The following is a 16,874-nucleotide window of genomic DNA, read 5'->3' on the forward strand; positions in this document are numbered from 1 at the left end:
GAGCATGTCTAACAAGGATTTTCTTATGTCATTATTAAATCATAATGCCTAATATTAAAAGACTTTAAAATTCAAAGTTGGTCCACATCCACATTTTCAAAGGTCTACCCATTTGTATAATGCCTTATACTCAAAGGTCTGCCCTGATCGTTTATATTAAAATACTGATGTTAATTGAAAATTCAAAAAACCTCTTCTCACGTTCAAAATTCAAAATTCTGGCTCCACATTCAAAATTCAAAATTCAAACCATATATATTCTAATTCTAATTCTAATCCTATAAATAAGATATAATTATCTGGCTCCACATTCAAATCTCTCTTGCTCATATCTACATATGAATTTGGCTCCACATTCAAATTTCAATTTATCTCTTTACTTTATAATTGCGATCATATCTCTCTTACTCAAATGCATAGCTCTCATGATTGAGCCCGTTAATCTTCAGATACAGTTCTTTGTTCCAGTATCATTGTTCCAACATCGTTGTTTCATGGAAGCTATGTTTCACACACTCGCCTTTGACCTTGGCTTTGCGGGTTATTTTAGGTTTGTGGATTCTTTTAAACTGTTGATTATGTTGATAATATTTATTTTAAGGTGTTGATATATTTCAGCTTTTTTTTTTTTCGAGCGAGCAGTGGGAAGTTCTTCTGCACTGTTTTTGAAGTCTGAAGTGCAGAAAGTGGAGTACTTCTTTATGATAAATGAAGAACTTAATGGTAATTATGAGAATCTGTTGTTTTCTAATTTTATTTTTGTTCTTTCGGTTTATTGATATTTAACATTTTACTACGATTAACATATCCTTCTTTTACATGAGGACAGGGCTATTGTTCAAGAGCTGAAGAGGTGTTTTGGTGATGTCTTTCTGCACTTCGGAATTCAAAAACAGTGCAGAAGCTTTTCATCACGTTTTACTACCATTATATCCTTCTTTTACATCGGAGTTGAAGAAATATACAAGTTAAAAATGTCATCATATCCTTCTGTAGGTTCTTATGATTTAAAGTATTGCTTTTTCAAGGAAGTTGAGGATCAAGTATATGAGGATAGGACTACTGTTCAAGAGCTGAAGATTATTAAATTTCGTTTTTCATTTCTTAATGTAATTGTTGATCTTTGTAGAGCATTTTATTTTTACTGATTTGAGCATCAACAGTTGTTAGTGTTGATATCTGCTATTGTAAATGTTGAGTTGCTATTGTTGCCAGCATCTGTTTAGCAAAAGATTTATCCACAGTTTAAAGGTATTGTCTGTTCTCATAATTCCTGTTTTTTGTAACGACTGTTGAGTTGCTACTGTTGGCAACATCTGTTATTCCCATTAGCGGTTTCTAAAGGATTGTCAACCATCAATCCAATAGAAGTTCTGAACATTCTTAAAAAATAGGTATTTTGAAAAAATTTGACAAAAAATCTTTAAAAGTCTGTTGAAAACAGCTGTTTGGCAAAAGATTCATCCACTGTTTAAAGGTATTGTCTCATCTCATAATTCCTGTTTTTTGTAACGACTGTTGAGTTGCTACTGGTGCGAACATCTGTTATTCACAACAGCAGTTTCCAAAGAATTGTCAATGATTAACTTTATAGAAGTTTTGAACATCTGTTATTGCTCAACGTCTTTAAATGAAGACGTTTTTACCGCTGTTGATTTACCACTGCTCAATAGTGCTGAGCAGCTGTTATTGGTCAACTGTTATTGCTCAAGTTGCTACTGGTGCGAACATCTGTTATTCCCAACAGCAGTTTCCAAAGAATTGTCAATGATTAACACAATAGAATTCTGAACATCTGTTATTGCTCAACGTCTTTAAATGACGAGGTTTTTTACTGCTGTTGATTTACCACTGCTCAACAGTTCTGAACATCTGTTATTGCTCAATTGTTGATTTACCACTGTTTACAACATTTGTGTCCGATGAAGTGGTAGTAGCCTTTGTTTGCCATGTAGATTATTGTTGGTCTTTAAATGAAGAGATTTTGTTTTTATATTTCTTTATGGCAGAGGTTTAAAATTTGTCCTTTCAGTTTCATGATATTTAATTTTATAGTTTTCACATGAAAATTTATTTTTTAAATGTTTTGCATTAAATGGCTGCTGATATTTAATATCAATTTATTCGTTTATATTAAAAGTATATTGAAAGGACTGCTAAGTTACTATTGTTGTATAAGATCTGTTGTTGCCCAACAGTGGTTTCTAAATATTGCTGAAGGGTATTGTCTGTTCTCTTAGGTTCTGTTTAATCCGAGGACTGTTGAGTTACTAATGTTGCCTAACATCTGTTGTTGGCTAACAGTGGTTTTCGCAACAACTGTCAACCATTATCAGAGCAGAGGTTGTGACGTGGACAAATGTTAGCAATCAGATCTTTCTAACTTTTGACACGTCAGCATTCACCTTTTTCACTTTATAAACCGTTGTTTCATCCCCAAACAGAGGTTTTACTTTCGTCTGGAGTTTAAAATTCAGCAGTAAGGTTTCCACCTTCTTCTTCAACACTTCTTCGTCAACCTCTAGCAACTTTCAATTCCGATCATGACTTTGGTGATGAAAAAATCGCATAACTACGTTGCTATTTTTGAGAAAACCGAGAACAATACTCTCTATCATTCGATGATTGATATTCTTACATCATCAAAATATAAGGTCATTCTTACCGCCGACGCACCCATTTTCCAAGAGACGCTTCGCGATTTTTGGGCTAATGCGAATATTGAAGAACAAAACAATGTGGCTGTAAGTATAACTTCAAAAGTCGGAGGTGAATCGGTTGCTATTACCCCCAGTACCATATCAACAACATTTGAGGTATACGACTTGGCAGGTAAGACCTCTTTGCCAAAAAATGAGATTCAAACATACTTGGTGGGGAGGGGATATGATGGAGAGTTGAATCAGGCAACTATGTTTAAAGGTAATTTTCCACCACCAATGAAATTCCTGTTCCATACTCTCTTAATCTGTCTCTCAAATAAAACTACTTCTTTTAATGAAATACCTTTGAAAATTCAGTCATTGTGGTATGCAATTTTGACAAATACTGATTTTAACTACTCCCAAGCACTGTTTGCTGATTTGGTTGTAAATTTAAATAACGTTAAAAAGGGCAAAATTGCTGCTATTAAAAAGGGCAAAACTGCTGTTATTAAAAAGAGGAAAGCTGCTGCTATTGAAAAGGGGAAAACTGCTGGTTTTCTTATGTTTCCTAGACTATTAAGATACTACCTGCAAAAACATGTTTCTCAAAAAGCTTTTGAAAAAAGGTGAAGCTATTAAAATGAATAGTCTAACTTTTACTCGCCTTATGGTTAAAGAGTCAGATGTTTTCAAAACTGAAGCAAAGGGGAATGAGGAAATTTTAGATGAGTCTACAACTGCTCCTCAAACGTCTGTTGCTGTGCCCACTGCTCTTGGTGATCACAGCACTACAACAACTGCTGTGAAACCCCCACCAACAAAACTCAAAAAGACCAAAACAAAATCCAAAAAGCCCACCGAAACCAGCAAAACGGGTCTTCTGGAAGATGAGATCCCAGAGGTTAACCCTGTGACAACACAGATGTCACTACAAACCACTGTTGCTACTTCCTCACAACATGTGGAAAGATCTCAACCCATAAACCAAACTCCTCATGATTCCTCACAAAAGGAACATGTTGTATTCACAGGGACACCACAATATGATGTCATACCCTCATATGAGAGTATACTTAAAAGCCCTTCTCCCGCGGCAATATCTCTTTCGACAGCAATCCCTTCATCTTCCATTCCACCAAAGTCTGTAACACTGCTTCAAGCTATTGACATTCAGAGTGATAGCAATCCCTCTCACGAACACTTTACTGAGAGTTTAACTTCAACAATAGCTATGTCTGAACCTTTTCAATTACCTAACCCAGAAATAGTTGAGGAGGCTACACCTCTTGAATTTCAGCAAATTCTTGATGGTATTTCAAGTGGAGCAGCTACTACAAATGTAAATCCACTGATTTACATTTGGACAGTAGTTTCATCAGTCAGACTCCCTTACAGGCAACCACTACTGTGTCTATCAAGGTATCCACTGGTGAGTTCAAGTTAACCACGGGTGAGATCACTAAGGTAACTACTGATGCAGAGGGAAGTCCCCAGAACTAAGAACAAGGGGCATCTGCTAATGAAAATTTGGAGATACCTCCTCTTTCAAAAGCAGATACAACCACCTCTGGTGGGAATTCAGATGATCCTATTAAGTTAGGTGATGGATTAAATACCAGGATTTGACGGACAGGATATCTAACTTGGAAACAACTGTTGTTGATATGAAAGATCAATTGAAGCAGTTGGTGGATGCTTTCAAAAGTCGACCTTCTCATCAGTAGTTATGCCAAGAGCTTTGGAATTCGGTACAACCCATTCTTGCAGCTCAAAGGGAACTGGCTGAGATTCAACTTAATTCCCACATGAAGCTAATTAGAGTTATGGTTGAAGCAAGATACGAAGACACACAGGCTGACATCAAGGGCATAAAAGAATGCATTGTAAAGTTAACTGGTACTACCCCTACACCTGTGTTTGAAAAAGAAGATGAAGATGATGCTGATAAGACGGAAAAAGATTCCATGAAAAACTTTGGCAAACCAACACCAAGGAATCAGCTAAAACGAAATCCAAAGGCTGCCAAGCAAACTTCTGCAAAATCTTCTGGAAAATCTGATACTGGTAAGAAAAAGGGAATTGATGATTCCGTTAACAAACAGATAGATAAGGAGATTGAACGAAAATAGAAGAGGAAGCATACAAAAGAGGAAGATGAAGTGCTCAACATTAGAACTTCAAATAGTAGAAAATCACAGAAAGATAACGAATCACCACCAGAAAAACCAACCACTGTTGCGAAACTCAAAACCACTGCTGAACCTAAGAAGTCAGATTCTGATACACCTAAAACAAAACTCTCACCAGAAAAACCACCTGTATGTTAATAGTTTCAAGTATGTTAATCAGAGCTCAAGGTTAAAAAGAATAAAGTGTTCGGTTCGAGGCTTGATCGCAAATCCGGTAAGCACATGTATGTTAATAGTTTAGCATGCTAAAGTGTTGTAAACAACACATAGGGCTATCGTGTGATACACGTTACCTCAATTAAATGATAAATATAGTTGACGAAATTGTGCGCGTTGATGCGTATAGTAGAAAAGCCTTGTATTTTAATACGGGTGATTATTGAAGTTGATGTTACTAATTTTTGTAAATGTTTTAACTGAAGGACACTCGCATCTGAAGATAGCGAGAGTTTAGCAAATTGCGGGTATGACGGTGGAATGGTCCGAGGTATGACTGTAAAACCCGTGAGGATCTCTCAATGATATCAATCTAAACCTTGTGAGAGCGCGGAAATCAAACACAAGGTGATTCAAGAACAAATATTAAGATCAAACAATAAACAATAGATCAAAGACAAACCGAAACTTGCATTCAACGATAACCGATGACTGATACAAGATTTCTAGTGGAACTCGGTTCCTTTGCTTGTGTTGCCCAACTCTAGTCGCAATCAACAACCCCTAATCAACTGATTAGGGTTGTTTATATACTAAACACATAGGGCCGAAAACCAACCTAGGCCCATGCAACACTTATCTAGCCCGTTAAATTTAGGCAATGTACGAATGTTGCTAGATTGCGAGGCGTTTGGGGCATTGGTGAAGACAATGTGAACGATGATGGAGGCTAGATGTTAGCGTTTCGTTGCTACGGTTTTTTGCTAGTTGCTAGACTAGAAGTTTTCATTTGTTATGTTGTTTTTCGATGTTTGGCTTATACTTACGTGGGGCATGTCTCATGTAAGAACTAGTGTGGACTTCACCTCACTACTTGTTTGTTTTTGATGTGAATATATAAAATCACCGGGGTAACCCTTTACCCAAAAAAAAAAAAAACACTTATCTAGCCCAAACCACAATGATTAACCCAAAACATAAAGAACTAATTACAAAACCAATCCCTAAACTTTGCTAACCTACATGAATAAACCTTCGGGTTCCAACAATCTCCCCCTAGGTTTATGCATGCAGGTTCTTCTGACTTCAGCTGCCTTGATTACCACCACTCATATTGTCTTTGTATCCACCAAAACCCTTCTTATGAATATGCATGACAGAGGCTACCGCAGATGTCCAACCCTTAGCAATTTCTTCATATTTTTCAGTAGCTCTGATTTGGTTGCTTGCCAAGACTTCAAGATCTTCAACTGCAAGATTCAATAAATCAATCTGATCTACCAAACAGTAACTTGCATCACCATCACAAACAATCACTGCTTGACCAAGACGTTCATCATACGCCCAAAAGTGCATTGTCTTCAGCGCCCCTTTTGAAATCTTTCTCACCAACGGAATCGTCTTCTCTTTGTCAGTAGCGGGCCAGTGCACAATCTTCATTCGCTTGTTCGTATACGGATCCCTGATCCCTTTCGCTGGTTTAACAGTAGAATCCGCTGTACGCATCGAGGGAAAACCTTTAGCAACTTCTCTTTTCAATCTCTCGAAGAACGCATAACCAGGACCATTAGGCTTATCATCCACATAAGGTTTATTTGTCAAATCTGTCAAATCTACCTTAGTGAAAGACTGAAATTGTCCTGAATGTTTGTACCATTCGACCGGTCCAACTTTCCTTTTGATCCACCATCTGTTACGATCATGATCATAACCCCAGCTAACAACACCAGATCGATTTCCTTTCTTATCGTAGAGAGTTTCACCAACATCCATTAAATGATGTGTAGCATGTGCATCTTCATCATCTGGATTTGCATTCTTGTTCTTCAGAATCACAAACTCTCTTTTCTTCTTCAACCTCTCTGCTTTAGCTTTCTCTGCTTCTGGATCAGTAACTCTTTCAAAGTATTTTTCCATAGCAGCACTCCTTTCAGCATTATCTTTCTCAAAAGCTTTCTTTCTGTTTTCGACATCTGTTGGATCAGAAAACTCTTGTCCGAATTTCTTTTCAAGCTTACCTCGCAGATCATAAACAATATTGAACAATAGGCTAACGTCTCCTTGCAGTTGCTCAATTTGTTGATCTTTCTTCACAATTGTGTCTTCAAGCTGAATGATCTTTGCATCTTTATGAATTGAATCTTGTTCAAGCACAACCAAACGTTTCTTCATTTCCCTCATGCTTATAAACTCATCATCATCACTAGAATCACTGTCAAAAGGCATTCTAAGTGGTTCTACAGGCCTTTTACCACTTGAACTGCTCGGTTCTTCATGAATAGTACCAGAAGGTCCAGCACTAACAATTCCAGATGGCCCAGCTTCAGTGTGAGCATCAACATTGGGCACTGCTTCATTTTGAACTTCAACATTCGCCATAACTGTATCATCACCTTGAGTTCCAGCATCAAACTCAAAGATGTTCTCTGTAGTGGTAGTGGTATCATCAACACTCCTTTCGAAATCGAAGTCATACAAACCTTCAGTATCATCAGCAACAGTCACAGATTGATCTTTGCCTTGTTCGATAAACATTCCGGGTCTAGGATCCCTCTTTTTCCTTTTTAACGGAATAGAATCAGAATCCCTTGGGCTTTCTTCTGGCTCTTCAGTAGATACTGACAGATTGGGAGGAGGATTACCCATCGTGTCAGTCACTTTCTTTATCAGCATCGCCAAACTCTCAGCAGAAATCACCGGATTAACTGTAGAAACAGCATCAGCATTAACTTCAGGAGGAAGTTCTATGTTATCATCATCAGAATCACATGTAATCTCAACACCTTCATCGTCAGAGTTAATAGTGATACGCTCTGGCTCAGGTTCATTTTCAGCGCTCCTTTGAATGTCATGTTCTTCAGCAACAATGGCACGTGCAGGTACGGCTTGTGCTATGACTGGATTCTCAACAATGTCTTCGGTCTCTGCAAACTGACCAAACTTCTCCAACTCGATCAAACCCTCATACTTTTTCTCTGTTCCTTTCTTTGTAGTGAGAGCACCAAAGCATGAAGGACCCATGGGCTTTAACTCCAGCGTGTTACCAGATCTCTTCAATTTAGGATAACGCTCATTTAGAATCATCTGCACAAATCTAGGATACATCAAAAACTTATCCTTTCGAAGCCCAATAGCATTTCTCTTCATCGCTTCCAGAACATATCTTGAATAGTTGAATGGCTCATTTGTAATCACGCAAATCAATGCAGCCGTCTGTGTTGTGTTTAACTGATCAATTCCCCCTCGGTTTTCTGTCATGCACAACAAGAACATGTGCAATAGTAAACGCCAGTATGGATGAACAAACTTCTTAACCAAGGGAGGAAATTTTCCTTCATAACTCAGTCGTGGCAAAATTTCTTCAATGGTTCCAGCAGCAAGCTCGATTGGATCCGTTTCCTGATCATTGAACTTCAACACATCCCTGATAATCTGCTCCGTCACAATAATCTTCGTCCCGTCGATCTCAGCAGCTATAGCTCCTTTTCCTTCAATGATTTCCACCTTTGTAGTCTTCCAAAAATCTCGAATGAGGCTTTCATAAACGACCGGATTTTCACGAAGAGCGTGAGCAATACGGCATGTACTTAAGCCTTTGATCAATGACGTGAAAAGCTGCTTGTGCTTCACAGGTGGAGGTGCCAAATATGCTACTTGATTATGAGACGCGATAAACTTTAAGTCCATTTTTTCTGCACACCATACAAAACATATAAGTTTCCAATTACAAACAGAGATAAAAATTAAAAATAAAACAAACACTGTCACTGTTCACTCGAAACCATGAGTCGCAACCAGCCAAAATGAGTCGCAACCAGCAGATTGCGAGTCGCAATCATGAGTCGCAACAATCCAAAATGAGTCGCAACCATGAGTCGCAATCTTGAGGTTGCGAGTCGTAACCACTGGTTTCGAGTCCTGTTGTTCATGATTGCGAGTTAAAACTTCATCGGAAACTTCAAATATTCATCGGAAACATCATCGGAATCATCAAATCTTCATCGGAATCTTCAAATATTCGCCGGAATCTTCAACCAAAATTCAAAAATCCTGCAAAAACTTGAATAATGACGTCATTTACCTTGATGAATGTCAAATCAGATTGCGAGTCGCAATCGGAAGTCAGTCGGAGTCGTGATTGCAGCCGGAATAATGAGAGAGAATTGAAACAAGATTGCGAGTGAATGAGGACAATGACTCGTAACCACCATTTATATTCAACAGTTTTCCATGGGCCCATGTCTGATGGACTGGGCCTTATGGACTTGGGCTCAAACCATTTTTCAATAAACATTTTAATAAACCCAATTCAAAAATCTGATTTAATAAAAATTACCCATTAACCTTTGAGCATTTGTTTTGCAAAACAAAAACATAAAACAAAATAAATAATAAAATATTATTTACAAAAAAAATCAGGAAATTTGCATAGATGCTCAGGGATCAAATCACAAGGTTTCGGGCATGACTTCACTTATCAACACTGATCTATTCTAGAATGATCTAGACAACTGCCAGTATATTTGTCCTCTTAAACTCATTTCCCTAGACCTTTTTCATGTAACTGCCTGTACTTCACTTTATCATGTTTTGATATTTTAACCATGAACACCCAGACGAATACTAATCAAATCCTGGAAATATAAACAGCACATTCTATCATGCAAGTATCTTCCCTACCACATATTTCACAAGTCCAATCCAGATTTCTGAAATCTTAACTTGGAGCGGATTGAGAAGAGAACAGAATAGATCTTTTGCAGAGGTGATATAATATACAGATCAAATGAGTTTTTCTCAATTTGATATAGGTTTGTTTGGGTTTCTTTTGGGCACTAGAGGGCCTCTTTCGGGTGTTTAGATCTACAGCGCGACAACAGACAGCTAGGTCAGCATGTATCTGGATGCAGCAGAAGCTGTCGTTGCCTAGCACCTCCAGGTCAGCATGTATCTGGATGCAGCAGAGGAGGTACACGACTTTTTCAGATAAGATTTCAGAATCAGATCAAAATTGTGTGTATCGGGAAATCATACAGACATTCAAATAGACATGAGCTAATTCCAAGTGATTTTCTTTCCTGAGGTCATGTACTAATTTAGTTCTAGACAGAAACAGCTAATGTTTCCAATCTTAAGGATAGAGCCTACCAACACATCATCCTAGAGTCAAACTATTTCGATACTGGTCTTACATGAGTCAGCCCTCGACCATAAAGTGAAAATTCATTTCATTTCCCAGTCCAGCCACACTTCCTTTTGAACCTCTTTTTGTATTTTTCAATTTTTTTAATGTTTTTGTATTTTTCGATTTTTTTTTAATGTTTTTGTATTTTTCGATTTTTCTCCCCCTAAATTTGTGCATAAATAAAAACTACCTAAGAATAGAAAACTTTATGAACAAATTTACCTACGAAAAACAAAACATGCTCAATCAGTAAAACGGATCATTTTTAGAAAATCCACAAGCACCCTGAATTTCGAGCTGCTGACAGGTTTGGTGAACAAATCGGCAGCATTTGCATCTGTGTCGATTTGCTCAAGCGTAATCAGACCTCTGTCAAAACAGTCCCGAATGAAATGCACTTTAATATCAATGTGCTTGGTTTTGGAGTGGAAAACAGGATTTCGAACAATTTGTATAGCAGCATCATTATCGCAGTAAATAGTAGTGTTAAGATAAGTCAAACCATAATCCTGCAATTGATGTTGCATCCACACCACTTGAGAGCAAGAAGCAGAAGCAGCAACATACTCAGCTTCAGCTGTGGATATCGCTACTGTTTGTTGTTTCTTGCACTGCCAAGAAATGAGCCGATCACCCAAAAATTGACATCCCGCAGAAGTGGATTTCCTGTCACTGTCAGTACCTCCAAAATTGCTGTCAGAGAAAGCAAACAAGTCAAAATTGGAATCTTTCGGATACCACAGGCCAAACCGAGGTCGGCCTTTAAGATACCGAAAGATCCGTTTAACAGCAATAAGATGAGAAGTTTTAGGATTAGCCTGATAGCGTGCACAGTTGCAAACAGCGAACATGATGTCCGGACGGCTAGCTGTGAGATACATTAATGACCCGATCATGGACCTATATTGACGTTGATTTACAGACTCTCCTTCTTCATCTTCAGTCAACAATGGTCTCTCTGCCATAGGTGTCTCAGCAGGCTTTGCGTCCGTGAATTTGAACTTTGCCAGCACATCATCCACATACTTCCCCTGATGAATCAGAATTCCTTGTGAACTCTGCTTAACTTGTAGACCCAAAAACAGTGTCATCTCCCCCAGAGCACTCATTTCAAACTTTTTCTTCATAACTCTCTCAAATTCCTTGCAAAGATCCTCGCTTGTAGATCCGAAAATGATATCATCAACGTAGATTTGAACCAAAATTTGATCACGTCCTACCCTCTTGATAAACAGAGTCTGGTCTATGGTGCCACGCGTGTACCCATGAGCCAACAGATGCTCTGTCAGTGTGGCATACCAAGCTCGAGGAGCCTGATGTAACCCGTACAACGCCTTGTCTAGCTTATAGGCGTACTCAGGATGATCTAGATGCACAAACCCTGGCGGCTGCTCGACAAAAATTTCTTCCTTCACATCTCCATAGAGAAACGCAGTCTTGACATCCATCTGATAAACAGTGAATCCCATGTATGACGCGTAGGCCAAGAAGATCTGGATGGCTTCAAGTCGTGCAACCGGAGCATATACTTCATCATAATCCAGTCCTTCGATTTGTCTAAAACCCTGAACCACCAGCCTTGCTTTGTTTCGAACGATAACACCCGCAGAATCCTGCTTGTTTCGAAATACCCATCTAGTTCCAAGCTTACGTTTTCCTGCTGGCAACTTGACAAGCTTCCATACTCCAAGTTTTTCAAACTGGTTCAGCTCTTCGTGCATAGCATCTACCCAGCCAGGTTCCTGCAAAGCTATATCAATGGTTTTAGGTTCGATTTGAGAAAGATAACAAGAATATAAGCAAGTGTTAATGGTTCCTGATTGACTCCGGGTCAAAATTCCTGCATTTACAGGACCAATCACATTCTCGATTGGGTGATTGCGTTGAACGCTCGTCGGTACGGCCAAATCAGGTACAATCTCTTCTTCAGTTGTGGTGTTGCTAGACTCCCCCTCATTAGGTGAGGTTGTAGTGTGAACTACAGGAGAAGTGACTGTACAATCCTCAGGAATTGGATCAGGAAACAGTGAAGTTCCTGAAACACTGGGTGAAGCACCACTTGTTGAAGCACCTTCAAGGGAGTGATGGGACATCTATTGTGGTGAAGGGTGAGGAGTAAAAACTATCCCCGGAGGATCAACAGTGTGGCTTTTTGATTCGTTTACAGCTTGTTCTTCCATCTGTGCTTCGTCTTCCGTATCTTCAAATGACAATGGTTGTTTGGGAACAGACGCACCTGCAACTGAAACATCATTTGACAAAATGTTAAATGACTTAAACAGAGCAGAATAATCATATAACCAATCTGGACCGACTCTAGCGTCCGTAGCATTCTCTTCAAGCCATTCGATGTTGCACGACTCAACAACTTTTCTAGTTACTTTGTTGTATACCCTATAAGCAGAACCTTTAGCATATCCAACAAAGTAACATTCGTCACCTTTGACTTCAAACTTTCCATTTGAGTCCATTAGTAATAATACACATGGACAACCAAAAATACGAAAGTGTGAAACCGAAGGTTTACGTCCTTCCAGAATCTCATAAGGGGTTTTCATGTGACGTTTATTTACTAAAGCATGATTCTGGATATAACAAGCCGTGCTTACAGCTTCGGCCCAAAAGAAGCTGGGAAGCTTTGAATCAGCCAGCATGGTACGTGCTGCCTCAATTAGAGTACGATTCCTTCTTTCAGCCACTCCATTTTGTTATGGAGTGCGAGGCGCACTGAACTGTCGATCGATTCCCTTTTCAACGCAGAACGTATCCAAAGTAACATTCTTGAATTCTGTCCCATTGTCTGATCGAATAACCTTCACCTTAGTACTCGCTTGATTTTCAGCCAAAGTAATGAATTGTTTCACCAATGCAGCAGTTTCATTTTTGTGACTGAGAAAATACACCCAAGTGTAGCGAGAGTAATCATCGACGATTACCAGACAGTAAGCTTTCCTCCCGATGCTCAGCACATTCACTGGACCAAAAAGATCCATGTGAAGTAGTTCGAGTACAGCTTTTGTCGAGGGTACTGGTTTAGACTTGTGAGGTTTTCGATGAGCCTTCCCTTTCGCACAAGCAACACACTTTTCCACCAACATGAAATCCTTGATCGGAAGATCTCGTACCAATTGACCTTTAGCTAGACGGTTCAGATTTTTCATATTCACGTGCCCGAGTCGACGGTGCCACAATAGACCATCATGCTCTGAAATCTTCGAAAATAAATAAGTGATCTCTTCACACGGCTTCTTGTTCATATCAATGACGTAAGCATTTCCTTTTCTTTCAGCTGTCATCAAGAACCAGTCTTCTGGAATAACAATCCCAGGCTTCAGAACATGACATCCCTTCTTCGTAAAATGAACTGAATTCCCTCTATCACAAATCTGCGAAATGCTTAACAGATTGTGTTTCAGTTCTGGAACATAGTTGACATTTTCAAAGCTGAGAACACCGTTTTGAACAGTTCCTTTCAAAGTGATTCTGCCAGATTCACCTCCCGCAAATGAGACATATCCACCATTAAATTCTTTGACACAAGTTGGGATAAGTCTACTGTCATGTGCCTGGAACAGCCACTATCCATGTACCAGAGGCGCACGGTAGTCCTCCACAGCTGTTCCTGCACGAGTAGCGGGATTAGTTAGATTTAGGAACCCAGCCCATAGTGGATCTGGGTTTTCCATATGCATCAATGTACGTTACTTTTTGCCAAATCAGATTATCTTTATTCAAAAATTTTGATTTATCTCTGTTGACAAAGGAGTTGACATTCATGTTCGACTGGGCAGCCTTTACCTTTGGTCTCCAGTGTTGATAGGACCAATTAGAACAATAATTATCAAAAACATTTTGGTTGTGTCTTTGAAAATTTTTTTGATTCTGTTGGTTTCTTCTTTTGGCTGCATTCCAGTCTAAATCAGAGGGCTTGGTCCTTCGACTGTTATTCTTCATTGCCTCTGTCTTTGTGACATTCATAGGCTTTGAACAACCAGTTCGATTTGATCTATCCTTCTGATTTTTGAAGTCTTTGTGCTCGGATGACTTCTTTGGGGGATGGATACAATTTCGTGCAATATGTCCCGCAATTCCACAATTGAAACAAGTTTGTCGTTTCAATGTGTGGAGTTTCGGGTTTTTCTGAAAATTGTTCCTGCTGTGCTTATCAGGTTTGGCGATTTTTGCTGGCTTTCGTTTAGAGCGATCTGGGTTCACCTGATTTGACGTTTCACAAGCATGTGATGTATGTTGCGATTCAGACACGACTTTCTTACTGTGATTACCTTTTCCTTGAAAATCTGACGATTTGAGATCAGTTTTATTTGGTAAAACATCTGTTGAAGATTTTACGTTCAAATTACCATTTAATTCTTTGTCGATGATTTTTGATTCAGTTTCAATTTCAGAAGCATTTGAAACTTCACTAACACATGCTTCTTCAACATGTGTATCAACGGTTTCCAATGGGGTCCCACTAGATTCAACATTAGGGACTCCCACTGAGACCGATTCAGAAGAAGAATCAGGACATTCGTGATTTTCTTGAGAAGAAGTGTCAGTGGTTTCACTGAATGTATCCTGAGGGACCTCACCTGCAACACTATCATCTGACATATTAGAACCATCACATTCACAATTATTAACCGAAGAAAATTCATCACCAGAATTAGTGTTCACAGTTTCAACACAAACATCATCAGTCTTGCCCAAAACATCAGGCCCATTAGCAGCTAAAGAAAGAAACATACTAAAAATACTTTGTCCCAAAATAAGATCAGGATTATTTTCATCAAAACAAGGTTTTTGTGAATCAGAATTTAAAACTTGTTCTCCCCCAAGTGTCTCTTCACATTTCACATCAACTTTTTCTGCACATGCAAACGACTGGTTAGGATCAACATTTCCTTTTGAGACAAAATTCATTGAATGACCTGGTTGTTTATCAACAGATTTGTTGTTGATCGATGACTTATCGGTTTTTGGACCGTAAGTCATCTTGCCCTCATTAAGTAACTCCTCTTCCGTGAAAGGCATATAAGTGTAGTTATGATTGTATGGAGGAGGAGTTTTTGTGTATCCCAAACCAGCCCCTTTCTTTTCTTTATACTCTAGTTGTATGTCACAAATGTTCTTGACCAAATTACTAGAGGTGTCAAATTTTTTAATATTGATTTCATTTATCTGATATTTGACTTTCAAGTCCTCTAATTCTTTGGTCAGGTCGCTAATTGTGGCTAGAGCATCTAAGAAATTACAGTTTTTAGCACTGAGGTCTTCTTTTAGCTGAACTATATCTTTTCTTTGGGCCTCAATTTTTTCTTTGTAAAGTTTTTCATTTTTGGCCAAAGTAAAGTTTTTATTCTTAAGATCTTGATAATCTTGAATAAGTTCAGCATTATGTATTCTATAAGCCTCAACTCTTTCTCTGCATTCAGTAGTACAGAAAATAGAACGTACCTCTTCAGCAGTGAGTCCATGAACAGGAGCTGACAGGATTTTGGTCATGAATGCAAAGTTCTCAGCTTGAGGCTCAGCATCTGGCGAAGAGTCCTTTTCATCTGAAGTCATGAACGCTATGTTTTGAGCAGCACTCTGGATTTCTGGTTGTGAGATGTTCAGACGTTGAATTTCATCATCCCAATTGAAATCTGCACTTGGTTGAACAACAAGGGCTGAACTCTGAGTTCCTTCACCAGCAGCGATTGAATCGTTTGTCGTCACAAGAGCCCTTTCAGGATTTGGAGGAGCAGGATGCGCAGGTGTAAAGTCTTTGTTGTTGTTGGGCTTAGGGCAGTTCCTTGCCAAATGACCTTGTTCATGACAGTTGTAGCAGCGTAACTTCATTGGAACATTTGCAGAGTTTGAGAAAGAAGAGCCCCATCTATTTCTGCCAGTCTTATTTGCAAATCTTTGTGCTCTGAAAGCTGCCATTGCCATTTGCCAGGTGATGTCCATCTCCTCCACATCTTCAGGAAGATACTGATATAGATCATTCAACGACCAGCTAGGAGGTTGGATTTTACCTGCAACAAAAGCATTCAAACAATTTATCACAGAAGCAGCGACCTCCAGATTCTCTTTCGATTGCTGAGAAAAGAAAGCGATGAGCTCAGATTTGGCTGAAGAAGGTGTGGCAATTTTTGCTGAAGGCGATGAGGAGCTTGAGCTAGAGTAATGCACAGTAGTGGTTGACCCAGAGGTAGCCTTTTTCGATCCATTCTGTGAAATCAGTGCAGTGTTGTCATTGCTTGGATTGGTGGAAGAAACAGAAATGCCTGCGGCTAACAAACTGGACTTGTGATTATTCTCCCGTTGTTTGTCATCAAGCTCACATGCTTTGATGTGTGAAATCATTTCAGTCAAGGTGCATCTTGCGAGATCTTTGGTCCGCTTGATCATAGCAACGTGATTATCCCAACTCTTTGGCAAGGCATTCAGAAGTTGTCGATTCTGAGCAGCCTTTGAAAGAAGTATTTCTTCTAGATCCATTTGAGTAATGATCTTTGAGAAACGCTGAATCTGATTCTCAATGGTTTCCCCATAGACGTAGTTGAAATTATTGAAGTTTTGCCTCAACAGGTTCCTTCTGCTTTCCCTCATGTCTTCATTCCCTTCGTACACATCGATCAATGCTTCCCACAGTTCTTTGGCTGATTTGCAAGTGCGAAATCCCATAGCAATGTCTGACCCCAGTCCCAT

At 39.0% G+C, this 16,874-nt stretch overlaps 1 protein-coding gene across 1 annotated transcript; it reads right to left on the reverse strand.

Moving 5' to 3' along the window:
• Nucleotides 1-14,840: 14,840 nt before the first annotated feature.
• On the reverse strand, nt 14,841-16,068 carry LOC118486630. The gene is made up of 2 exons (XM_035983209.1): nt 15,633-16,068; nt 14,841-15,043 (listed from the first exon to the last, which is right to left on the reverse strand). The coding sequence occupies exons 1-2, from the start codon at nt 16,017-16,019 to the stop codon at nt 15,029-15,031; spliced, it is 402 nt and encodes a 133-aa protein (XP_035839102.1). The 5' UTR covers nt 16,020-16,068; the 3' UTR covers nt 14,841-15,028.
• Between the last annotated feature and the right edge of the window lie 806 nt (nt 16,069-16,874).

Source organism: Helianthus annuus, chromosome 14, assembly GCF_002127325.2.
Source record: "Helianthus annuus cultivar XRQ/B chromosome 14, HanXRQr2.0-SUNRISE, whole genome shotgun sequence".
Lineage (NCBI taxonomy): Eukaryota > Viridiplantae > Streptophyta > Magnoliopsida > Asterales > Asteraceae > Helianthus > Helianthus annuus.

Bases quoted from the DNA above. Each gene is read 5' to 3' on its own strand.
- LOC118486630 (XM_035983209.1), bottom strand. From the start codon at position 16,019: ATGAAGTTACGCTGCTACAACTGTCATGAACAAGGTCATTTGGCAAGG.